This window comes from Dipteris shenzhenensis, chromosome 17 (genome assembly GCF_047967505.1).
Source record: "Dipteris shenzhenensis isolate YYH24624 ecotype China chromosome 17, Dip_SZ_1.0, whole genome shotgun sequence".
NCBI lineage: Eukaryota > Viridiplantae > Streptophyta > Polypodiopsida > Gleicheniales > Dipteridaceae > Dipteris > Dipteris shenzhenensis.
The window spans coordinates 31904344-31923931 of NC_141612.1; the positions used below are offsets into that span (position 1 = coordinate 31904344).

General features: G+C 44.6%; 1 protein-coding gene across 1 annotated transcript in view; it reads left to right on the plus strand.

Moving 5' to 3' along the window:
• Nucleotides 1-19588, plus strand: part of LOC147891993 (uncharacterized) — a 341384-nt gene that overhangs the window by 3224 nt on the left and 318572 nt on the right. Inside the window, exons 2-4 of the mRNA XM_087388335.1 lie at nucleotides 8343-8568; nucleotides 10618-10710; nucleotides 10983-11257. Coding sequence (XP_087244461.1) covers nucleotides 8343-8568; nucleotides 10618-10710; nucleotides 10983-11257 — 594 coding nt within the window. The remainder of the gene's footprint in view (nucleotides 1-8342; nucleotides 8569-10617; nucleotides 10711-10982; nucleotides 11258-19588) is intronic.

The window sequence follows — 19588 nt, forward strand, 5'->3', positions numbered from 1 at the left end:
TGTCCATGCATCCTTGTTCTGTCTTTCAGACCTTCTTTGATTTCTTCTAATTCCTTCTTGAGTTGCTGCCATGCCGATGATCCCTCCTCGGGCTAGGCGGTCGAAGTCGGCGATGAGGCAAAACTTAACTGTGACCGTTCCATCTTCACTGCCTCCCTCAAGAAATCTTGTAGTGAGGCATGTTCAGGGAGTTTGTCAACCAGCCTTATAGCAATGGGAGGCATCTTGGTAGCCAAGACCCTCATCCTTGTGTACATCTCAGAGATGCTTTCCCCAGGCTTCATAGTGTCAGTGGACAAATCCTGGACAATCATATGTTCGAACTTCTCCAATTTGAAAGTCCGTAAGAATTCCTCCCGTAGAGATGTCCAAGTTTGAAAATGGTCAGGGGGAAATTGACTATACCATACATCAGCTGCATCCTCCAATGACGACGGAAAGATGTGTAGGAAGGCATGCTCGTTCTCCACCCTTTAGCTTTGCATGCCGTGAGAAATTTCCTCACATGAGCTTCCGCATCCTCATGAATGTGACCTTTAAACTTCTGAGTCTTCACATGGACCTTGTTGAGTAACTCAAGAAGTCGAGCTTTTTTTGCAGGATTAAGAACCACCATCCCCACCCTAGAGGCTGAAACGGGTGGAATAGATGAAGGGCCTCCCAATGGAACAATACTAGTTGTGGGTAGCATGGAGACATACGGTGGAGAGGCTGATGAGGCGATACCCCATGCAAAGGACCACACTAGTGGTGAACTCACTACTGATGTAACCAGAGAAGAAATAGATGGTATTGCATATGTCGCAGGTGCTACCGTTGCAAAAGTAGATGGTGAGGACATAGGAAACATGAGGGTCAAAGAGGATGCAAGGGCAATTGGGAAAGAGAAGGATGGGGTCGAAGCCATGTATGATGGATAAGTGGTAGGAAAGAACATAGATAATGATAATGGCAACGTAGAGGGTAGGGACATGACCGGAGCAAAATGAGAGCCCCACAGGCGTCATGGATGTAGAAACTAGACTCGACGGAGTGGGGTTATGCATAATAGACGAAATGGTAGTTGGACTACTGGATGTCAAGTCCGGTGCTGAAGTGGGCATTACTCCCGTTGAAGTGGCTATTGATGAAGACATCGTTGCAAGAGGAGAAGAGGTGCTGTCTTGACCTTGAAGAGCTCTTGAGGAGCTTTTGTCCTTAGTACTTTTCTCCTTCACCTGCTCTCCGCTTTGTACTTCCTCTTCTCCAATCCCGATCTGACAACTAGGGATCTTGTTGGTCTAGATCGATGAGAGTTTCGATGAAGTTGCTTGCTCTGGCCACTGCTCCAATGGGTTCACTTTGTGCTCGCCTTGAGGACTTCGCCAACTTCCGTCTCCCATAATGCTTTTTGTATCGAGTCTCGTCGGCAGGAAGTCTTCTCTCCACTCTCCTCAAGTACCTCCTAGTTCTCTCACTAGCTCCTTCAAGGATATCAAAACTACTCGGCATAAGAACTCTCCCCTCTAGGACTCTCAAATGCCACTTCACTCTTGCTACTTAGCACCCACCGTGATCGCCATAAACTGTCTCTGAGGGGGAGGTCCACTCACTTCCGGAGGTGTTACCGGAGGCCTAAGGCCACTGATGTGAGAAGCATAAATGACACAACTCTACCTCAGGTGCACTACACTACTTGATGCGTGAACCTATGACACAACACTAGTCGAAGGTGCTACGGAGTGCTGAGTACTAGAATAGGAAGAACAATCAGAAAGGAGATAAGAAGAAACAATGCTAAAAACATATAACGGAGAAAGCAGTAGATGAGCACAACGCGAGCAAGTGCATATCATAGAATGAAGGGATCCTCATACACTAGTCTCTCCGAACAGAGATCAGAGATCACTCATCCACAACAATGCAACAGTAGCAATGCACCATAACAATGCAACAGGCGAGCTTGTAGCTCTAGTCTCTCTCCTTCTCACTCTCAATCCCCGTACAATGCTGAATGAACCCCCATCCCCCTCATCTCCCCTCTTCACCCTCGCCTTTCGGATCGGAAATCCCCTCCCTCTCTCCTATTGGCTGTCCCCTCATCCTTAGCCATCTCACCGCTAAGTCTCTTCATGTCTCCTGCAACGGTCAGCTTGCGCCGAGTCGGTGCGTTGTAACTACTCCATGTGCACCGCCTGACCCTTGACGCATGACCATGTGTTTGGGTGATATGTCCTCGTGATGACTATGTCCCCATGTGACTATGCCATCCTGGTGACTATGTCCTCTCCATGACTTGTCATCTTGCGACCATGTCATCACCATGACTTGTGTCATCCTTGTGACCATGTCATCCCCTGACTTGTCATCCTTGTGACCATGCCATCCCCTAACTTGTGTCATCCTTGTGACATGTCATCCCCTCACTAAGTGACTGGACATAGCTAGTCCTGCATGATCTCAGTATAACAGATATTGAGATTGTTCCTCAACACGTCCTCCATAAGCAGGAGAAACAGGAGATCTTCCTAAGGCAGAGGATAGTCCAAAGGCTTGGTAAGGACCTTAGGCGGCACTGTTGCTCGAGCTAGTACTGGTCCCATGACAAGATCCACGCCGACATCCAGATGAAGCCATCTACCAATGTGAGTGTTGTAGAAGAAGGGCACCTTTGCCACCCACTCTGGGTACCTCACCCGAGATGGTCAGAGCCACTCGCTTGGATCCCTTGCACATTGTGCAATGGTCAGCCCTCCATAATCAGAGATGCCACCTATAGTGATCGTGACCATACAGAAAAGGTTTGGGGTCGATTGTTCTACTCTGTTCCAAAGTAGCTAACTACTCTGATCCTCTGCCACTCCATCGAGTCCAAGACCTGATTGTCCCTCCGGTCTCTTTCCCCTTACTCTTCCTCCATTTTGAGTGATACATTTAAGTCAATACTAAAGAGGATCAAGTAGGGCTTGTTGTGGTCATGTTGTAGGTAGAAGACTCTAAGAGGAACTACCATCTTAGGGAACTGCCCAAACCAGTGCGGAGGGTCTGTAGCATCAAGGATCTGGCCAAGCCTCTCCCTCCATTATGGAGGTATATATTAAAAAATGATAGCACTATCTCAAAAGTTGGTTGTAGTGGCAAAAATTAAATGGTCTTTGGAGCCCAAAAATGAGGGTTGGGATGTATAATTTGCCTGGAAATGCACATGGGATTTTGTAAAACGTTGTTTCGAGTCTCATCGAACTTACAAAAATCAAGAATTGCTTTGGAATGGGAAGCTACTTCTTACATGAACCGCAAATCCTCTCCTCCGTGCTGAAGAAAGAGTGAGATGCTAATATGAGGAAAGAGGGAGGCTCTTACCAATTGGAAGTGTAGAAGAGACTAAAAAGCTGATCAATACAACAACAATTGCCTTATTTAGGCTAACCCTTAAAATGTTAAACCTTATAGTCAACTAACTGATACAATCTTACCATTATAGTTGTCTCTTCAAGACATTTGCTTATAGGGAAGGATGGAAGTGTTGGGTGGGTGTATGTGCGTCTATTTATCTCTACAGATATCTTAGGGTTGGGTGCGTGTATGTGTGCCTATCCACCTCTACACACTTTTTTAAAACCAATTATCGTCATATTGCAGAAAGAAAGGGACAAATTGTTACAAATATAAAAAATAAGAGTATCTACATTAGATCTCGAGTTGATATTTTTGGGTTGAGACTTCCATTGAGAGGGGGAGAAGAGATTATGGATAGTGAATTGGTAGATGATACTGCTGTTTTTTTGGATGCCACTCCATAGACACTCACATCTTTCATCAGGACAGATGTGGATTTATTCTATACTACTGTGGGGGCACACATCAATTGGCACAAATCCAATGGCTTTTGAATGAGTGACAAAGACACTCGGATTGGGGGAATGACATAGGATTCACTTGGATTCAAAGGAGTGCTTTTGTCAGATATTTGGAATGCCAAGTCGGTTTGGGCATCTCTCTAACACAACAATTTGCTTTGGTGTTAGAGAGCATAAGGAGAAAGCTTCTCTTTTGGGGCTCTGCTAAGCTTGACCTTGCCTTGAGAGTAGTGGTGGTTAATTAGGTCCTGTTGCCTCAAGAGTAGCTTAACCTTGCCTCGAGAGTAGTGGTGGTTTACCAGGTCGTGTTGGCCATGGCTTTGTTTGTTTGCTCTTGCTGGTGCCGTTCTAGGTATTGTATCACTTAGCTTAAGAGACCTGTAAGGAAGTTTTTATGGAGCGGACTTGATGGCATAGTAGATGTTACAGCGAGGTTGGCTTGGGAGACTTTGATTCTCCCCATTGGGGAATGGGGTCTTAATATAATAGATCCAAATATACAATGTAGGGCCCTGCTCTGCAAGGGGACTTATACCTAGGTAGGAGCCATGGAAGGACTTTTTCATTTGCAGCATACAGTCCTGCACACCTTCGTCTGGAGGAGGCTGGATGGATAGTACCAGACGGATCTTTACTCCAGTCCATCATAGATCTCCTTCTTCCCCTCTTATGGCTCCTATCCTGAAAGCATGAGCCAGCTTCAGGAGTACTCTTTGAAGGGTTCCCCCTCCTCTCTCAAAGAGATAGATAGGCAGCCCGTCATGTGGAATTATAGTATATTGGACAAGCATGGCAGACCACTTGGTGCTTCTCACTACATGTAGTGGTCCACCTGGGAGAGGGGGCCTGCCTCCACTGTGGGATCGTAGAAAGCTTTTAAAAAGCTCCCGGAGGATAGGGAATCTCAGATGGTTAGTCATCTCAGAGGGAGGTTAGGGAGAATTCAGCAGAGCAGTGCAGCCTTGCCAGTGGATTGTGTGGAGATAGATGACATGCCTATTACTTGTTCCACTTGGATGGCCACATTCATGAGTATGGGCATTCCACTTCAGGTTATTGCAGTTTGAGATGCACATGAGGATGCCTTGGTTTTTTACGTGCATTTTGGAGGCAGGCTATCCAGATCCACAGATGACATCTTGCTACAAAGAGCATTTAAGCCTATCAGGATCATGGGTTATGTGGAGTTTGGTTCTGATTTACAGTGGTACCTGGATCCTAACTCGCTTCTCATTTCCCTGGGATCATGGAGGTTATGGCTTTAGGAGTTGCCCCAAAATAGTTCTTACAGTGGGACCCAGGAGAGTGGTAGTGGATTGATGAAGGGCATAGAGAGAAGAGCCTCCCTTCTTTCGTTATATTGTCTGTAATGCCAAGAGATTTCAGCTCAATTGTACAGGTTGTAGGCCTTCCGGAGCTCTTCATTGGGATAGTTTTCATATTTTTGCTAATCTACAAAACTTCTTACCATAGTAGGCTTCATGTGGGGTCATATCCTCGATTGCCTTGGTCTCTGTCTTGTTCAAGATGTGTGAGACTGCATTAACGCTCACCCTAGTAGGCTCTGTAAAGATTCTTCCCCCTTACCATAGTTGGTCTCATCTCCACTATCACACAGTTCTTTCTCTCCACAAACCCATTCTTTTGGGATGTGCGGGCTGTGGTGAGCTGTCTCTTGATTCCATTCTTCTTACAAAAAGTATCTAAAGCTTCTGAAAAGAGCTCTTCCCCCTGTCGTGTGGACCAATGTTGGCAATAGCAAGACCAACAAGAAGGAAGACAACAAATCTGATGAGGAGGACTCTTCTAGTGGAGGAATAAAGAAGAAATACTTCTACTACGACTAGCCAAGGCACTATGCGCAGGGCTGCAGAAAGAAGAAGGCTAATGACAAGGAGAGGAAGACAAAATCCAAGCAAGAGTCTGAGAAGTTAAAACCAGCGGAAAACATAGTAACAGATATAGGACAGCTCTCCTTGGTGACAACTCCGAGTGTTGCCAAGAACAAAGTGCTGATCTAAATGGAACTGTTCTTACGCCTGACATTGAGAGGTCTAATAAGCCAAAGAGAGTCTTTCTGAAGGTGGAGGACAGCAATGGTTGCTCAGATTGTAGTTCAAAGAGCAAGAGCATGCAAGAAGCACACCTAGGAAGGCTTGTAGTAGAAAAATGCCATAGCTCTTCTAACTGTCTGTCTGTCTGTCTCTCTCTCTCTCTCTCTCCCCCCCTCCCCCCCCCCCCCTCTTCTTGCTAGGCCTCTACTAGCCTTGTGCTAGCCCTTGCTAGCCCCCGCTAGTCCTCCACTCCCGTCTCGTGTTTCATAAGCCAAGAGTTCGCCAAAAGGAATAACACCAAGCATCACTCGCCATAGAAAAACCTGTTGGCAAAGTGGGAGTTTGCAGGACCAAAGCTGCTGCAATCTTTTACGCCACCATTTGGCATTACGATTTAAAGACCAAAGCTGATACACATGATGCGATATCCAAGGAGGTGGCATCAAAACCCTGTATAAACCAGCCACTGAGATATCCGCCAGGCGTAATGGGCGAGTAGAAGAACCCTGGCGATGCAAGGATCAATCATTAAGGTGATACATAAGCTCTAACCTAGGTACTGGCAAAAAGGAATAAAGCATATGAGAAATATAGTGCCATAGGGGTCATCCCCAATCCATACTGTCTGGCCACCAAAGGAAAAGAGTACCATCATCATGAAGCACATCACAAACAAGCGTAATTCCTTTGGCGTAATGGGCGAGTAGAAGAACCCTGGCGATGCAAGGATCAATCATTAAGGTGATACATAAGCTCTAACCTAGGTACTGGCAAAAAGGAATAAAGCATATGAGAAATATAGTGCCATAGGGGTCATCCCCAATCCATACTGTCTGGCCACCAAAGGAAAAGAGTACCATCATCATGAAGCACATCACAAACAAGCGTAATTCCTTTGGAATGAAACACACACGCACACTTTTTTGCTTCTTTTTGTTTTTGGGTGGAAATATTTGTTGCTTTATATTACAAAGTCACTATCCCAAAATGGGATGTGCCAAAATACATCAAGAAAATATCTCAGTATATGACAAGTATATATCAGAGTCTATGTACTGAACACACTTTTTTTTTAGTGAAAACTTTGAGTGCTTTATATTACAAGATAGCTATCCCATGAAAAACTGGTAAGCTGAAATATTACATCAAGAGAAAATTTCCATGTAGGACAAATATGCATCTTGATCTATGCAATGAGTTTGCAGACAATCGAAGAGTGATTGCTGCAAAGAACGACAAAAGAAAACAAAAGTATAAAAAACTGAATCACCAAAGACTCTGTGGTTTCTAGCTTCCCAGAGAGTGCAAAGTGCCCAATAGCGAACCCAGATAAAGAACAAGTCAAAATCCATGTATTGAACACACGCTCTTTTTGTTTTTTTTTTAAGTGAAAACTTTGAGTGCTTTATATTACAAGATAGCTATCCAGAAAAAAACTTGTAAGCTAAAATAGTACATCAAGCGAAAATGTCCATGTAGGACAAATATACATCCTGATCTATGCAGTGAGTTTGCAAACAATTGAAGAGTGATTGCTGCAAAGAACAATGGAAGAAAACAAAAGTAGAAAGACTGGATCACCAAAGACTCTGTGATTTGTAGCTTTCCAGAGAGTCCAGACTGCCCAGTAGCGAACCCAGGTACTGAACACACACACACACACACACACTTTTTTTTTTTTTTGGTGAAAATTTTGTTGATTTGTATTACAGAATCACAATCCCAAAAAGAGGATGTGGGAAAATACATCACAAGAAGATCTCAATATATGACATATATACATCATAGTTTATGTACTTAGTTTGCAAGCAATCATAGAAAGATTGCTGTAGAGAGTACCTAAAGAAAGAGAAAAGTGTAAAAGTAGGATCACCAAAGACTCTATGATTTCTCTCCTTCCATAGAGTCCAGAGTGCTCAGTGGCCAACCCAAGTAAAAATTCAATCAAAATCCTGTCTGGGTGGGTGTATCCCAAAGAGCCAGAAGAACTTTCCAAAGATAGCATTTGGAAATCTAATTCGCTTATGCTGCCCAAGGAAAATAAAAAATCACTAGTATGGGAGCAATGCCAAACACACACGCGCACGCGCATGCACGCCAAACTCACATGCACACGTGCTTTTAAAAAAATAAAAACTATTTAGGTGCATGTAGGAGCACATGCCTATTATATATGTGTGCATGCATGTACTTCATGTAGATTGATATGATATAATGGATACTTATGTATATATGAATGAGAATGAGAGCAACTAATAATTTGCTTGCTAATGTTGGACTACTGGTGGGAACAAATTTCTATTTTGCTTATTGTACTTGAACTCTATTTTAGACTTTTACATGATCAGAGACTGATCCTTTTAAATTATATATATTGTTTATTGTAAATAGAGTTCAGTGCTCTTCATTTACTATATTTGTGTATGACTCTATTTTCTTTAATGGGCAGATACATTTTTGGAATACCTGGGGAGGAAAATCTAGACCTTCTGGATTCTTTGAAAGGTTCAAAAATAAAATTGGTATTGACAAGGCACGAACAAGCAGCTGGATTTATGGCTGCAACTTTAGGTCGGCTCACTGGGAATGTGGGTGTCTGCCTGTCCACCCTGGGCCCTGGTGCAACTAACTTTGCAACTGCTGCAGCTTATGCCCAATTGGCGGGCTTCCCTATGGTAACAAGGAGCTGTTCGCTTTATACTCATAAAGTCAAGGGTTCATTTAAATTTCTTATTCGTTTAAATCTCTTTTTCCTTGGGACATCTGGCACATGTGTAGCATCCTGGATTTGCATCTGTAAAAAAATTTGCAGCCCTCCCATGGCATATAGTTTCCTCATGCCTCCATTTTTGCAACTTTGTGCTTTCTTTCTTTTGTGTCTCCAAGTTCCAAGTGCAACTAGGTGATGGGAAATTAGTGGATGTGAATAGTGCTGCTTTCCAGTTCTACCTTTTTCATGGACAGCCCTGTCCCTCAATTTGAAATGATGGAAATCCAATGCTATACTTATTGCATCTTTTCTTTATGTTTCAGTTACTTTTACATTTGCAATAAAACTATCCCTGTTACTTTGAGCTTGCAAATTGCACAGCTCCATCCAAACCTATTGAAAGATGTGCAAGAGATATTAGTCTTTTGAAAGGTTTTAAATCTCAAGAATACCTTATTGAAATCACAAATGCTTGAAGTTTTCAGAGCTTTGTGCTGAAGGTTACTTCCGTATTGTAAGCGTTCTTATCCAACCTCAGATTTCCATTTTTCTTTTTAAAAAGCAAAACAGAATCACCAACTGGAAGTAGCCAGGTGGATCAGGGTGGATATGAGGGATTGTTGAGAGTCTTCCGTCACCCTGATGTTGAGATAAGGGGCAGTTGCATCTTGGTTTTCACACTCGTCCTACTTGCTGTTGTCACTTCTATGCCCATGACTATGTCTGTTGTCTTTCTATACGCCACTGGTGTCCTTCTAGGTCCTCCATCCCACTGTATGGCTGCATGTCTTCACGTTGCAAAGTGAATAGTTGGTACCGTCCAGATTTTCTGATCCATCAAGGTTGGAAATGGATACAGCAAATTGAAATGACACTGTTTCAGTTCTTCTTGAGGGAACAATAATTGGATGGGAGTCTCCTTCTTTCATGATAGGGATTCCTGCAGATCTTAATGGAAATCACAAGAGTAAAACCTTTGGCTCCAATATCAGTTAGAGCATGACCCACAAATTTAATATTAGTCTGCAGGAGTATGTTGATGGACAAAACACTTCAAACTCCTCCAATCTTACACCGATCAGTGCATCAAAAGCAAACGATATGAGAATAGGAAAAGGAAACTTAAAATCATGATCCAGCAAATTGCGGGCTGAAAGCACAAGATGCTGCTCCGTACATCATCTAAAGGGGCTGGACCAAAACCACAGCCAAGTATGGCTGGAGAACAGTAAGCTTTGTTCAAGACCTGCTTCTCCTTCTCTTCTGCGTGCCTGTGGAAGGCTTGAGTGGGACGAGGAGAGGTGAAGATGGGCCTCCCCCGAGCCAGCACTAAAGATTGGACTGGAGGAGTAGCTGTTTGGGTTAGATGCTGATAGTCAGCCCTAAAAAGGCTTGCCCTAGGCAGCCCAAAGCTGCACATGAAGGGCTTGCCAAAACAGCCCTAAATTGCTCCTACGCACAGCCCCATGTGGGCATGTGTCCCCTCCTCTTACATTAGTTCCACAGTCCTTATATGTGGCTCACAACTGGGCATTGCCTAGCTATCCTAACAAAGCATATCATTTGTACTGAGATTTGTTTTTTTAATTTCTAAGACGAATTGGTTTGCTGTCACGATTCCTTATTTAAAATTCATTTATTTCAAATATCTGCAGTTAAATGCACACAACTGGGCATTGCCTAGCTATCCTAACAAAGCATATCATTTGTACTGAGATTTGTTTTTTTAATTTCTAAGACGAATTGGTTTGCTGTCACGATTCCTTATTTAAAATTCATTTATTTCAAATATCTGCAGTTAAATGTGCATTTCTATGCATTGTAAGTTCCCTTGACCAAATGGTCTGATTTCATGCAACAGTAGGCAACCGTTTTGAAGGGATACCTTTGATTTCTAACTTTCTGTATTTGGTTTGATACACAGATGATGATAACAGGTCGAAAGGCAACAAAACGCAACTGTTTTGAAGAATACCTTTGATTCCTAACTTTCTGTATTGGGTTTGATACACAGATGATGATAACAGGTCAAAAGCCTATTCGCAAGAGCAAGCAGGGTTCATTTCAGATAGTTGATATTGTTGAGAACATGAGACCCGTTACAAAGGTGATTTCAAGCTACCATAATGTTTGCAAATGAATCTTACCACTGTTATTGTCATGCACAATAATGGCAGTAGAGTATCTATATGCATTGCTTAAAAAGTTCTTTGAGAGGTTGGTGCCATTGAAAAGCATGGTTAGAAATGATATATCTTTTATCGGATTGTTTTTGGTCAGAGATGAATTTGTGAACTAGACATGTGGTGAAAGAGTTTGCTCTCACAACTAAGTGTATCATGACGGACCAGCATATTAACTTTGTAAATTGTTTTGCAGTTTACAAAGCAAATTGCAGATGGTGATCTTATCCCTTCTTTAATTAGAGAAGCTGTACGACAAGCAGAAGAAGAACGGCCTGGTGCTGTACACTTGGAACTGCCTGAGGACATAGCTGGTACAATCACAGAAGGAGAACTCTTTCCTGTGCATCCTGTTAGGCGTCCAATAGCTGAAGAGAAAGCCATAAAAAAGGCAGTGCAAATGATTGAAGCTGCCACCCACCCTTTGCTGTTAGTGGCTGCTGGTGCGAATCGAAAGCGTACTCAAAAGATGTAAGTTTTGGATTTCAAACATGTCACATGTACGTCTCTGTCTATAGGTTTTCACAGCAGCAAAGGGAAAATTTGCTTGGTGGAAGACAATTATATTAGAATCGTTGACACTTGATGGCTGTCAAAATACATTATACTTCATTCATGAGCTTAACAACTTGAGGGCCATTCTATTTTCTCAGAGAAAATTCTTCTAGTCTCAAATGTCATGACAAAGATGAAATAGATGCAATGTGGTCTATCACGTTGTGCCTTACATTTGTGCAAATTTATTCATTCTTTGATTATGAAGTAAAACCTTAGAAATGAATTCAAAATACGGTATCTTCCGAAACAAGGGAACCTTCTTCTGCCAAAATACTCTTGATAGGGTGTGAATTTATAAGAGTGGGGGATGTGCTCTCCAATGTTCTTCTTTCATGACTACGATAGGAAGAATTAAAACATTTTCTGCAGGAGGGGGATGAGGGACTCACAGAGGATTTGGGGTGTTGGGGGAGGGCTGGATGCCAGATAGGAGGGTATGAGGGTATTTGCAAAGGGAGTGAGGAGGGGCTGTACGGCAGATAGGGAGGAGGGCTGAGGGGAGGAGAGAGGGGTGGAGGGGCTGTACGAGAGATAGGTAGGGGGCTGTAGGGGATCACTGAGGGGTGAGGGGGGAATGTATAACAGATTGGGGGGCTAGTGCTGGAGGGAATTTCAGAGGGGTGAGGGGTGGTCTGTTGGGCAGATAGGGAGGGGTGAGGGGTGAGGGGTGGGCTGTTGGGCAGATAGGGAGGGGCTGGATAGACGACGAGGGAGGGAAAGGGGGGGGGGGGGGTATGATGGATAGGGAGGGTCTGGATAGAGGGCGAGGGAGGGAAGGAGGGGTGGAGGGGGGTGCGTGTGCTGTATGACAGATAGAGAAGGGAGGGAAGAGGGGAGGGAAGAGCTGTATGGGCTGAGATAGGGGTTTGGAGTGAGCAAGTATGGCCAGAAAAAGGGTTGGGTGAGCAGGTATGGCCTGCAAGCTGGGTGTGGGAGGTGAATGAGAGGAGGAAGGGGTTAGGAAAAAGCAGGTACGAAGCTACATGGCCTGCAAGCTGGGTGTGGGGGTGAATGAGAGGAGGAAGGGGTTAGGAAAAAGCAGGTACGAAGCTACAAAAAAGGTCCTATCCAATGTCTGCATACTTCTGGTAGTTGCTTCCAAACCACCGTCCTTGAAACAGAAGTGTGATGGACCAAGTGATGCCTATGAAGGGCTCAATATGCTTTAGATTTCAGCTTTTCACTGGATGAGGGATTGGGAAGTGATTGTATGGTGAGGGAGTGAAACTCCTATTTTAAATAACTCATGGAGGGTTGTGCCAAACCAATTATTAATAAATAGGCTGACGAGGCATGTGGCCGACCTTCCACTTGGCCGGTTGTATACGTGGATGACCACCACATCACCAACTGCCACATCAGCAGACTGCCACATCACTTGCTGACCCTCCCACATCATTTGTCGACCTTGCCACATCATTTGTTGACCCTACCATGCCAGCAATATGGTTTCCATGTAAGTAGCTGCAGCCCATATCAGCAGTACGTTAATAGAAGTCTAAGAATCACCACCTAGGCGGCATGTCCAATTGCCACATCATCTCATCGATCTAGGGGATAGATGGCTGAAGCATATGCAAAAGCATTGATGCTTCACCTATCCTATTGTTCCCAGCTCCTCATATTAGGTGAGTACCTAGACCTAGGTGGACATCTAGAAGATGAAGGATTGATTCACTACCTCCCCCACCCCTCTAGATTGCTTTGGTGCAATACCAAGCAACTCTTGAAAGATCATTAGGGGCAAGCAGGATTTTTTATCTTGGGTTTGTAATCTCATGATCTCAGAGGTTTAACAAAACTATATGTTGGGTCATGAACTAATGTGTTAGATTACTCCAAGGTCCTCATGGATTATCTCGGAAGTTTATCTTTTCTTGAAGAAAGGTGTCCATCAAAACAGCCCCAACTAGGTCAAGTCACGTTTAACGAACCTCGTTAGGGTGTAGCCTCTTGAGCAAGAATCATAGACTAATCAACACACAAATAGCAACTGTTATGTCAACTGTAGTACCAAGGTCACGATAGAGGATGGGAAACCAAGAGGGCTCAATAGTGCTTGCTTCAAATGGGAGTGTAGAGGGTCGGGGACTAGGGACTACCCTAAGCCTAGGCAACAACATGGAGTGCAAAGGTAAGGCCTAAAGGGGCATAGAGGTTCTAAGGTCCATATGGACACATGGCACTCAAGAGGACAACACGTGGCAAGCACTAGGCTAGGAGGAGGATTCCAGAAGGAGCTTGAAGGAGAGCAAGTTCACGCTACATGGGATACGTGGCAGGGTGGAATCGAGCAGCAGAGTCCTCTATGAAATTGTGGATGTAATACTAAGATTGTTGTTCCGATGACCGACCAGCTAAAGGGGAAGGAAAGTATCTTCATATGGGATGAACCTCAAAAAAGGAGTTTTGCAAAATTAAAAGTAGCTATAGCAGCAGCTCCTGTCTTAAAGGTAGTGGATCCCAATGAACCATTCGTGGTTGAGAGAGATGCTAGTGATTTTGTTGTCGGGGTGGTACTTTTACAAAAGGGTCGACCAGTGGCTTTTGAAAGCAAGAAGTTAGACCGTGCCCAACGGAATTACTCAGCATATGAGAAGGAACTGTATGCTATAGTCTATGCTTTGAAGAAGTGAAGGCACTATTTGTATAGTGCCAAATTCGAGATCATCTTTGATCAAGAAAGCATTAAGTGGGTTTGCAATCAGGTAGAGCTTAAAGGTAGACAAGCTAGATAGGCTGAATTAATGCCAGAGTTTGATATACAACAGACATATCGGAAGGGGAAGTTTGATGTGGTAGCAAACTCCCTTAGCCGAATCGCAGTTGTTAATGAATTGAGTTTTACTCAATTTCAAAATGATTTCCCAAGTCCTTAAAGGAAAAATGTGAGTTGATCCTTACTTTTCTGAAATATGGAAAGCAATTGTGAAGAGGGATCCAACTAATCGAGAGACTTTCACTGAGGAGTCACATGGAAATGGTGACACACCACAGGTTGGTGATAAAGGACTCAAGTGGAGAGAACATACTATTAAAGATGGCTACCTGCTCTACAAGGGTAGAGTATGTGTCCGGGACAATAATGACATTAGGCACCAAATTCTTTTTTAGTGTCATGATAGTCCGAGTGCTGGACACCCGGGAATTGAGAAGACGTATGCGCTTTTGAAAAGACAATTCTTTTGGCCTGGAATAGGTAAGGACATCCAAGACTATGTATTGAAGTGCCAAAATGCCAGGTCAATAAGGTTGAACGCCTTAAGGTAGGAGGTCTTCTACAACCATTGGAGATTCCATCTTGCAAATGGGAAAGCATCTTCATGGATTTTATTGTGGGATTACCTAGGACACAGAGGGGTCACAACTCTGTGTGGGTAATTGTGGATTGATTGACTAAGATGGCTCACTTTATTCCAACCAATGAAGATGTTAAAATTTTTGAATGAGCAAACCTATTTGTGGAGCATATCTATAGGTTGTACGAGCTACCAGCCGGTATTGTTAGTGATCAGGATAGCAAATTTAACAGCCATTTTTGGAGGGCTGTGTTTATGAGGTTGGAAATTACTTTGAATATGAGCACTGCGGATCATCCACAGAGTGATGGTCAACTAAAAGGGTCAATTAGATCATTGAGGATATGCTTCAAGCATATGTAAGTAAACGGCAAACTAATTTGGAATAGTACTTGCGCATATTAGAATTTGCATATAACAGTGCCAAACATTCAGCTACAGATTTTACTTCATTCATGATGATGTATGGATTTCAACCCAGAGCCCCAATGGCAGTGGGACTCGAAAAAGAGAGGGTTCAATCAGCCAAAGACTTTCTTAAAGATATAAATTAAATTCTTAAGTTAGCTAAAGATAGCATAAGAAGAGCTCAGCATAGAGTACAAAGTTATGCAAATCCCCACCGTAGAAGGTTGGAGTTTGAAGTAAATGAGAGAGTCTATCTCAAGGTAGCTGTATCTTCAGAATCCTTAAAAACAGGATAATGTCTAAAGTTGTCTCCTAGGTATTGTGGACCATTCATAATACTTAAGAGAATTGGAGAACTTGCTTACAAATTAGCCTTACTAGAGGGATGTAAAGTACATCCAGTTTTTCATGTAAGTAGGCTAAAAAGGAAGTTAAACACATATTTCATTAATTTTTGACTCATATGTCTACATTTGGACTAATCCTAAAACTCCTTCCCAAAGTTTACTTTATGAAAATGTCGTTCGAGAATCAAAAGTTTACTTTTTGGCATTGTCATTTCCGCATAATAAATTTCAGAATCTCTCTCTATAATGTTGCACTTAATAACAATTTAAATTTAATAAAAATTAATAATTTAATTATATTTAAATTAATAAAAATAACTTCAATGTATGAAAAAATTATATGTATGCATGTATGTATGTATGTATGGCCCATGCATGACATTAGTTTACCATAAGAGTCCTCTAAAATCTTCAAGATATCATAACGGTATTAATAAATACCTTTTGAGAGTTTAAAAACTCTAAAATCTGGTATATATGGAGTCACACCCGATGCTGCATATGCATGCGTGGAACGTACATGTCCTTGGTTCATCGATGGAAGTCCATTGATACATATGGTGGGACCAGTGCGCTGCACTTGTCCATGTGGCATGGGCATGTCTGTAGGGCTTTTAGTCGATCCATGTCATTGTCGGATTCACACTGCGACGACTGTTCATAGAGGGGAGGGAGAGGGAAAGAGAGAAAGGGAGGGAGGTAAGAAAGAGAGGAAAAGGAAGGGGAAATGAAAGGAAAGGGGAGGGGGAGGGGGAAGGGAACGGAAGGGAAGCAGAAGGGGAAGGGCAGAGGAGGGAGAGAGAGAGAGAGAGAGAGAAAGAGGGGGGGGGGGGGGAGGAAGGGGGAAGGGGAGGGGAGGGGAAGGGGAAGGGAAGGGAAGGGAAGGGTAGGGTAAGGAAGGGGGAAGAGAGAGGAGGGGAAGGGAGGAAGGCGAGGGGAGCGAAGGGGAATGGGGATGGGGAGGGCAGGGAAAGGGAGAGGGGTGAGAAAGGGGGAAGGGGAGAGGAGGGGGAGGGAGGAAGGGGAGGGGAATGGAGAGGGGCGAGGAAGGGAAGGGGAACGGGGATGGGGAGGGGAGGGGAGGGTAAGGGGGGGGAGGGAAAGGGGGAAGGGGAGGGGTGAGGAAGGAAAGGAGTGGGGAGGGGGTCTCCCTAATGCATGCTCTGGCAGCCGCGGCCGCCGAGCGCCTAAAGAAACAATAGAAGGAAAGGAAAATTGGAGAGGAGGGAAGGGGGAAGGGGGGGGAAGGAGTGAGGAAGGGAAGGAGAGGGGAGGGGGCTTAATAATACATGCTTTGGCGGCCACGGCCGTCGCTGCCGCTAAGCCCCTCCAAAACTCCCAAAAATACAAACATACATACATATTTATTTATTTATTTACTTTTATTTTATTAAAAAAAAATTTTTTTGGTGTTTGGCGACCGCTGCCGCCCAATTTGTGTTTTGGATTGGAAGGGGGAGGATTGAAGGGAGAGAGGGGAGGGAGAGAGGAGAGGAAGAAGAGGAGGGAGAAAAGAGAGGGAGAGGGGAGCAGAAGGGAAGAGAGGGAGAAGAGAGAGGGAGAGAGGAGAGAAAGAAGAGGGAAGAGAGGGAGAAGAGGGGATGAGAGGGGAGAAGAGCGAGGGAGAGGAGCGGAGAGAGGGAGAGGGGAGAGGAAGGGGAAAGCAAAGGGAGGGAGACGGGAGGGGAATGTCTATACATAAGCCATGAAACCCTAAAAATTTTGAATTCAAACGAGGAGAGGAGAGGGAAGCGGAAAGTTTGAATTCTAGGAGAGGGAAGGGAGGGAATGGCGAGAAGAGAGAGTGAGACGTTCGAATTCTAGGGAGGGAGAGGGAGAGGGAGAGGGGGAGAGGAAAAAGAGAGAGAAATTCAAAACTTTAGGGGTTCCGTGGCTTATATATAGATTCTCACATTCCCCTCCCTTCGCTTTCCCCTTTCTCTCCCCTCTCCTCTCCGTCTCTCTTCTCCCCTCCCGTCCCCTCTCCTTCCTCTCTTTTTATTGCAGTTTGCTACTTCCCCCCGGCGCAGTCGATCTATTCTTCCACTGGACCAGGCCAGTCCATATTTGAAGATCTCTCAGCGGACATTGCAGATTTTTCACATCGCGGAGAAGTCATCCTTTTAGGAGACTTCAACGCGAGAACCTCAAACAGACAGGCCCTCACTTATGACTTCATGGAGGATCCGGTCATACTCCAAGCATTTCACGAGGATAGCCTCTGTCGGACTTCATCAGACTGCACAATACAGCCCACAGATCAGGGACGTCAGTTACTAGAGCTCCTCACCTCGCACAGTATGGTCATTTATAACGGCTTGTCCAGGTGGCCACAGTCTTCCATGCCTACATTCTCTTCTGCTTCTGGGCGTGGTACTAGCGTGATCGACTACATCATAGGTCCCCCGACTCTAGTCCCTTCCATCCATAGCCTTACTGTTAGCCCCTTCATGCCCTCTGCCAACCATGCACTCATCCACTTTACTTTGACTCATGTCTCCCATGACCCACCCCCCCTCGTTTTCACGACCGCCAACCCTATTATGAGGTTCATTTTGACCACCAGTTCGATGATGTATATAGCCAGAACCTCAGCCGCCTACTCCATCCTCATCTATTAGATGCTCTACCATCCACGGAGGACCGGTGGGAACTTGTACATACTTCACTCGTTTCTGCCGCTCACATGTCGTTCCCTGCCACATGTCATTCGTCTAGTCCCCCACCGGTTGGTCTTGTTCCTTGCAACGGTTGGTATGACGAGGAGTGTAAGGAACTCCGCAAGAAACTTCACCTTGAGACCGAGGAGAAGTCTCCCCTCCTTGCCGAAACCAAGAGAGACTACAAGTGGTTGGTTAGGCGCAAGAAACGCCAATTTCTAGCCCGGAATGAGGAGGAGCTAAGAAGCTTGCTTTTCAGCTGTGACTCCAAGGAATTCTGAAGAAAATTCCTCCGCTCGAAGTCTCAGAGCCCCCTCACAGATCCACGTGTTTGGTCTGCATATACTTCAGCTCTATACGATGTTCCAGATCAGCCAGCCATCGATTTATCCCATTCCCCTAGGCCAGCTTCATCTAGTCTCTTCACACCAGAGAGTGTCCGTGCAGCAGTCCACCGATTGAAGAACGGGAGAGCTAAGGATCATGATGGATTGCAAGCGGAGTATGTAATCCATGGGATTGATGCCTTAGATTTTGTTCTTTCCCATCTCTTCAATGAGTCTGTTTGTACAGGCCTACCACAGTCCTGGTTAGGCAATACCATAGTACCTATCCACAAGTCGGGGGACCCTATGGAGCCGTCGAATTACAGGACCATCATGATTGGCCATGTTATGGCCAAGATCTATGCATCAGTTTTGGAAAGCCGTATAAATGACCATGCCGAGACAACAGGACTCAGAGCCAGAGGGCAGGCTGGATTTCGCAGGGATCATTCGACACTTGACCACATCCTCACACTCAGGGCACTGGTAGAGGAGGCGAAGTCACGAAGGCAACGGCTTTATTGTTGCTTCGTGGACTTCAGGAAGGCATTTGACACAGTTCTGCGATTCAGATTGTTTCAGAGGATTCACCATATGGGCTTCAGTGGAGAGATATAGTGGGCTATCATGGCTTTGTATGAGAGGGTCAGTGGTCGGGTTCCGACACGTGAGGGGCTCTCAGAGGAGGTATGCAGCACGATTGGGGTGAAGCAGGGTTGCCCGCTCTCTCCTACTCTCTTTGGATTATATATTGATGAGCTAGAGATGTTTGTACAGATGACAGGCGGTGTGGGCTCTACTCTCTCAGGATCCTCCATTCCTATCCTCCTGTATGCGGACGATGTGGTTCTCATTTCCTCTACTGCTCAGGGCCTCCTGGCACATATTGAGGCACTCCACAGGTTTTGCCAGGACAGGGGGTTGACCGTAAACCTTGGCAAGACCAAGGTTATGGTTTTCAACACCATAACCTTGATCGTATTTACAGCACAGATGAGTTTTGCTTCACTTATGACGGACAGCCCATTGAGCTTGTTAGAGAGTACACTTATTTGGGGGCAGTTTTCAGGGGACCGGTCTTCACCATGACATATGCAACACGAGATAGGATTAGTAAAGGGTATGCTTTAGGACACATGCCTCCACCCTGTGGATGTACATATGAGATGGTTTGTAGACGCCGCAGGATCTTGTTACATAGGGG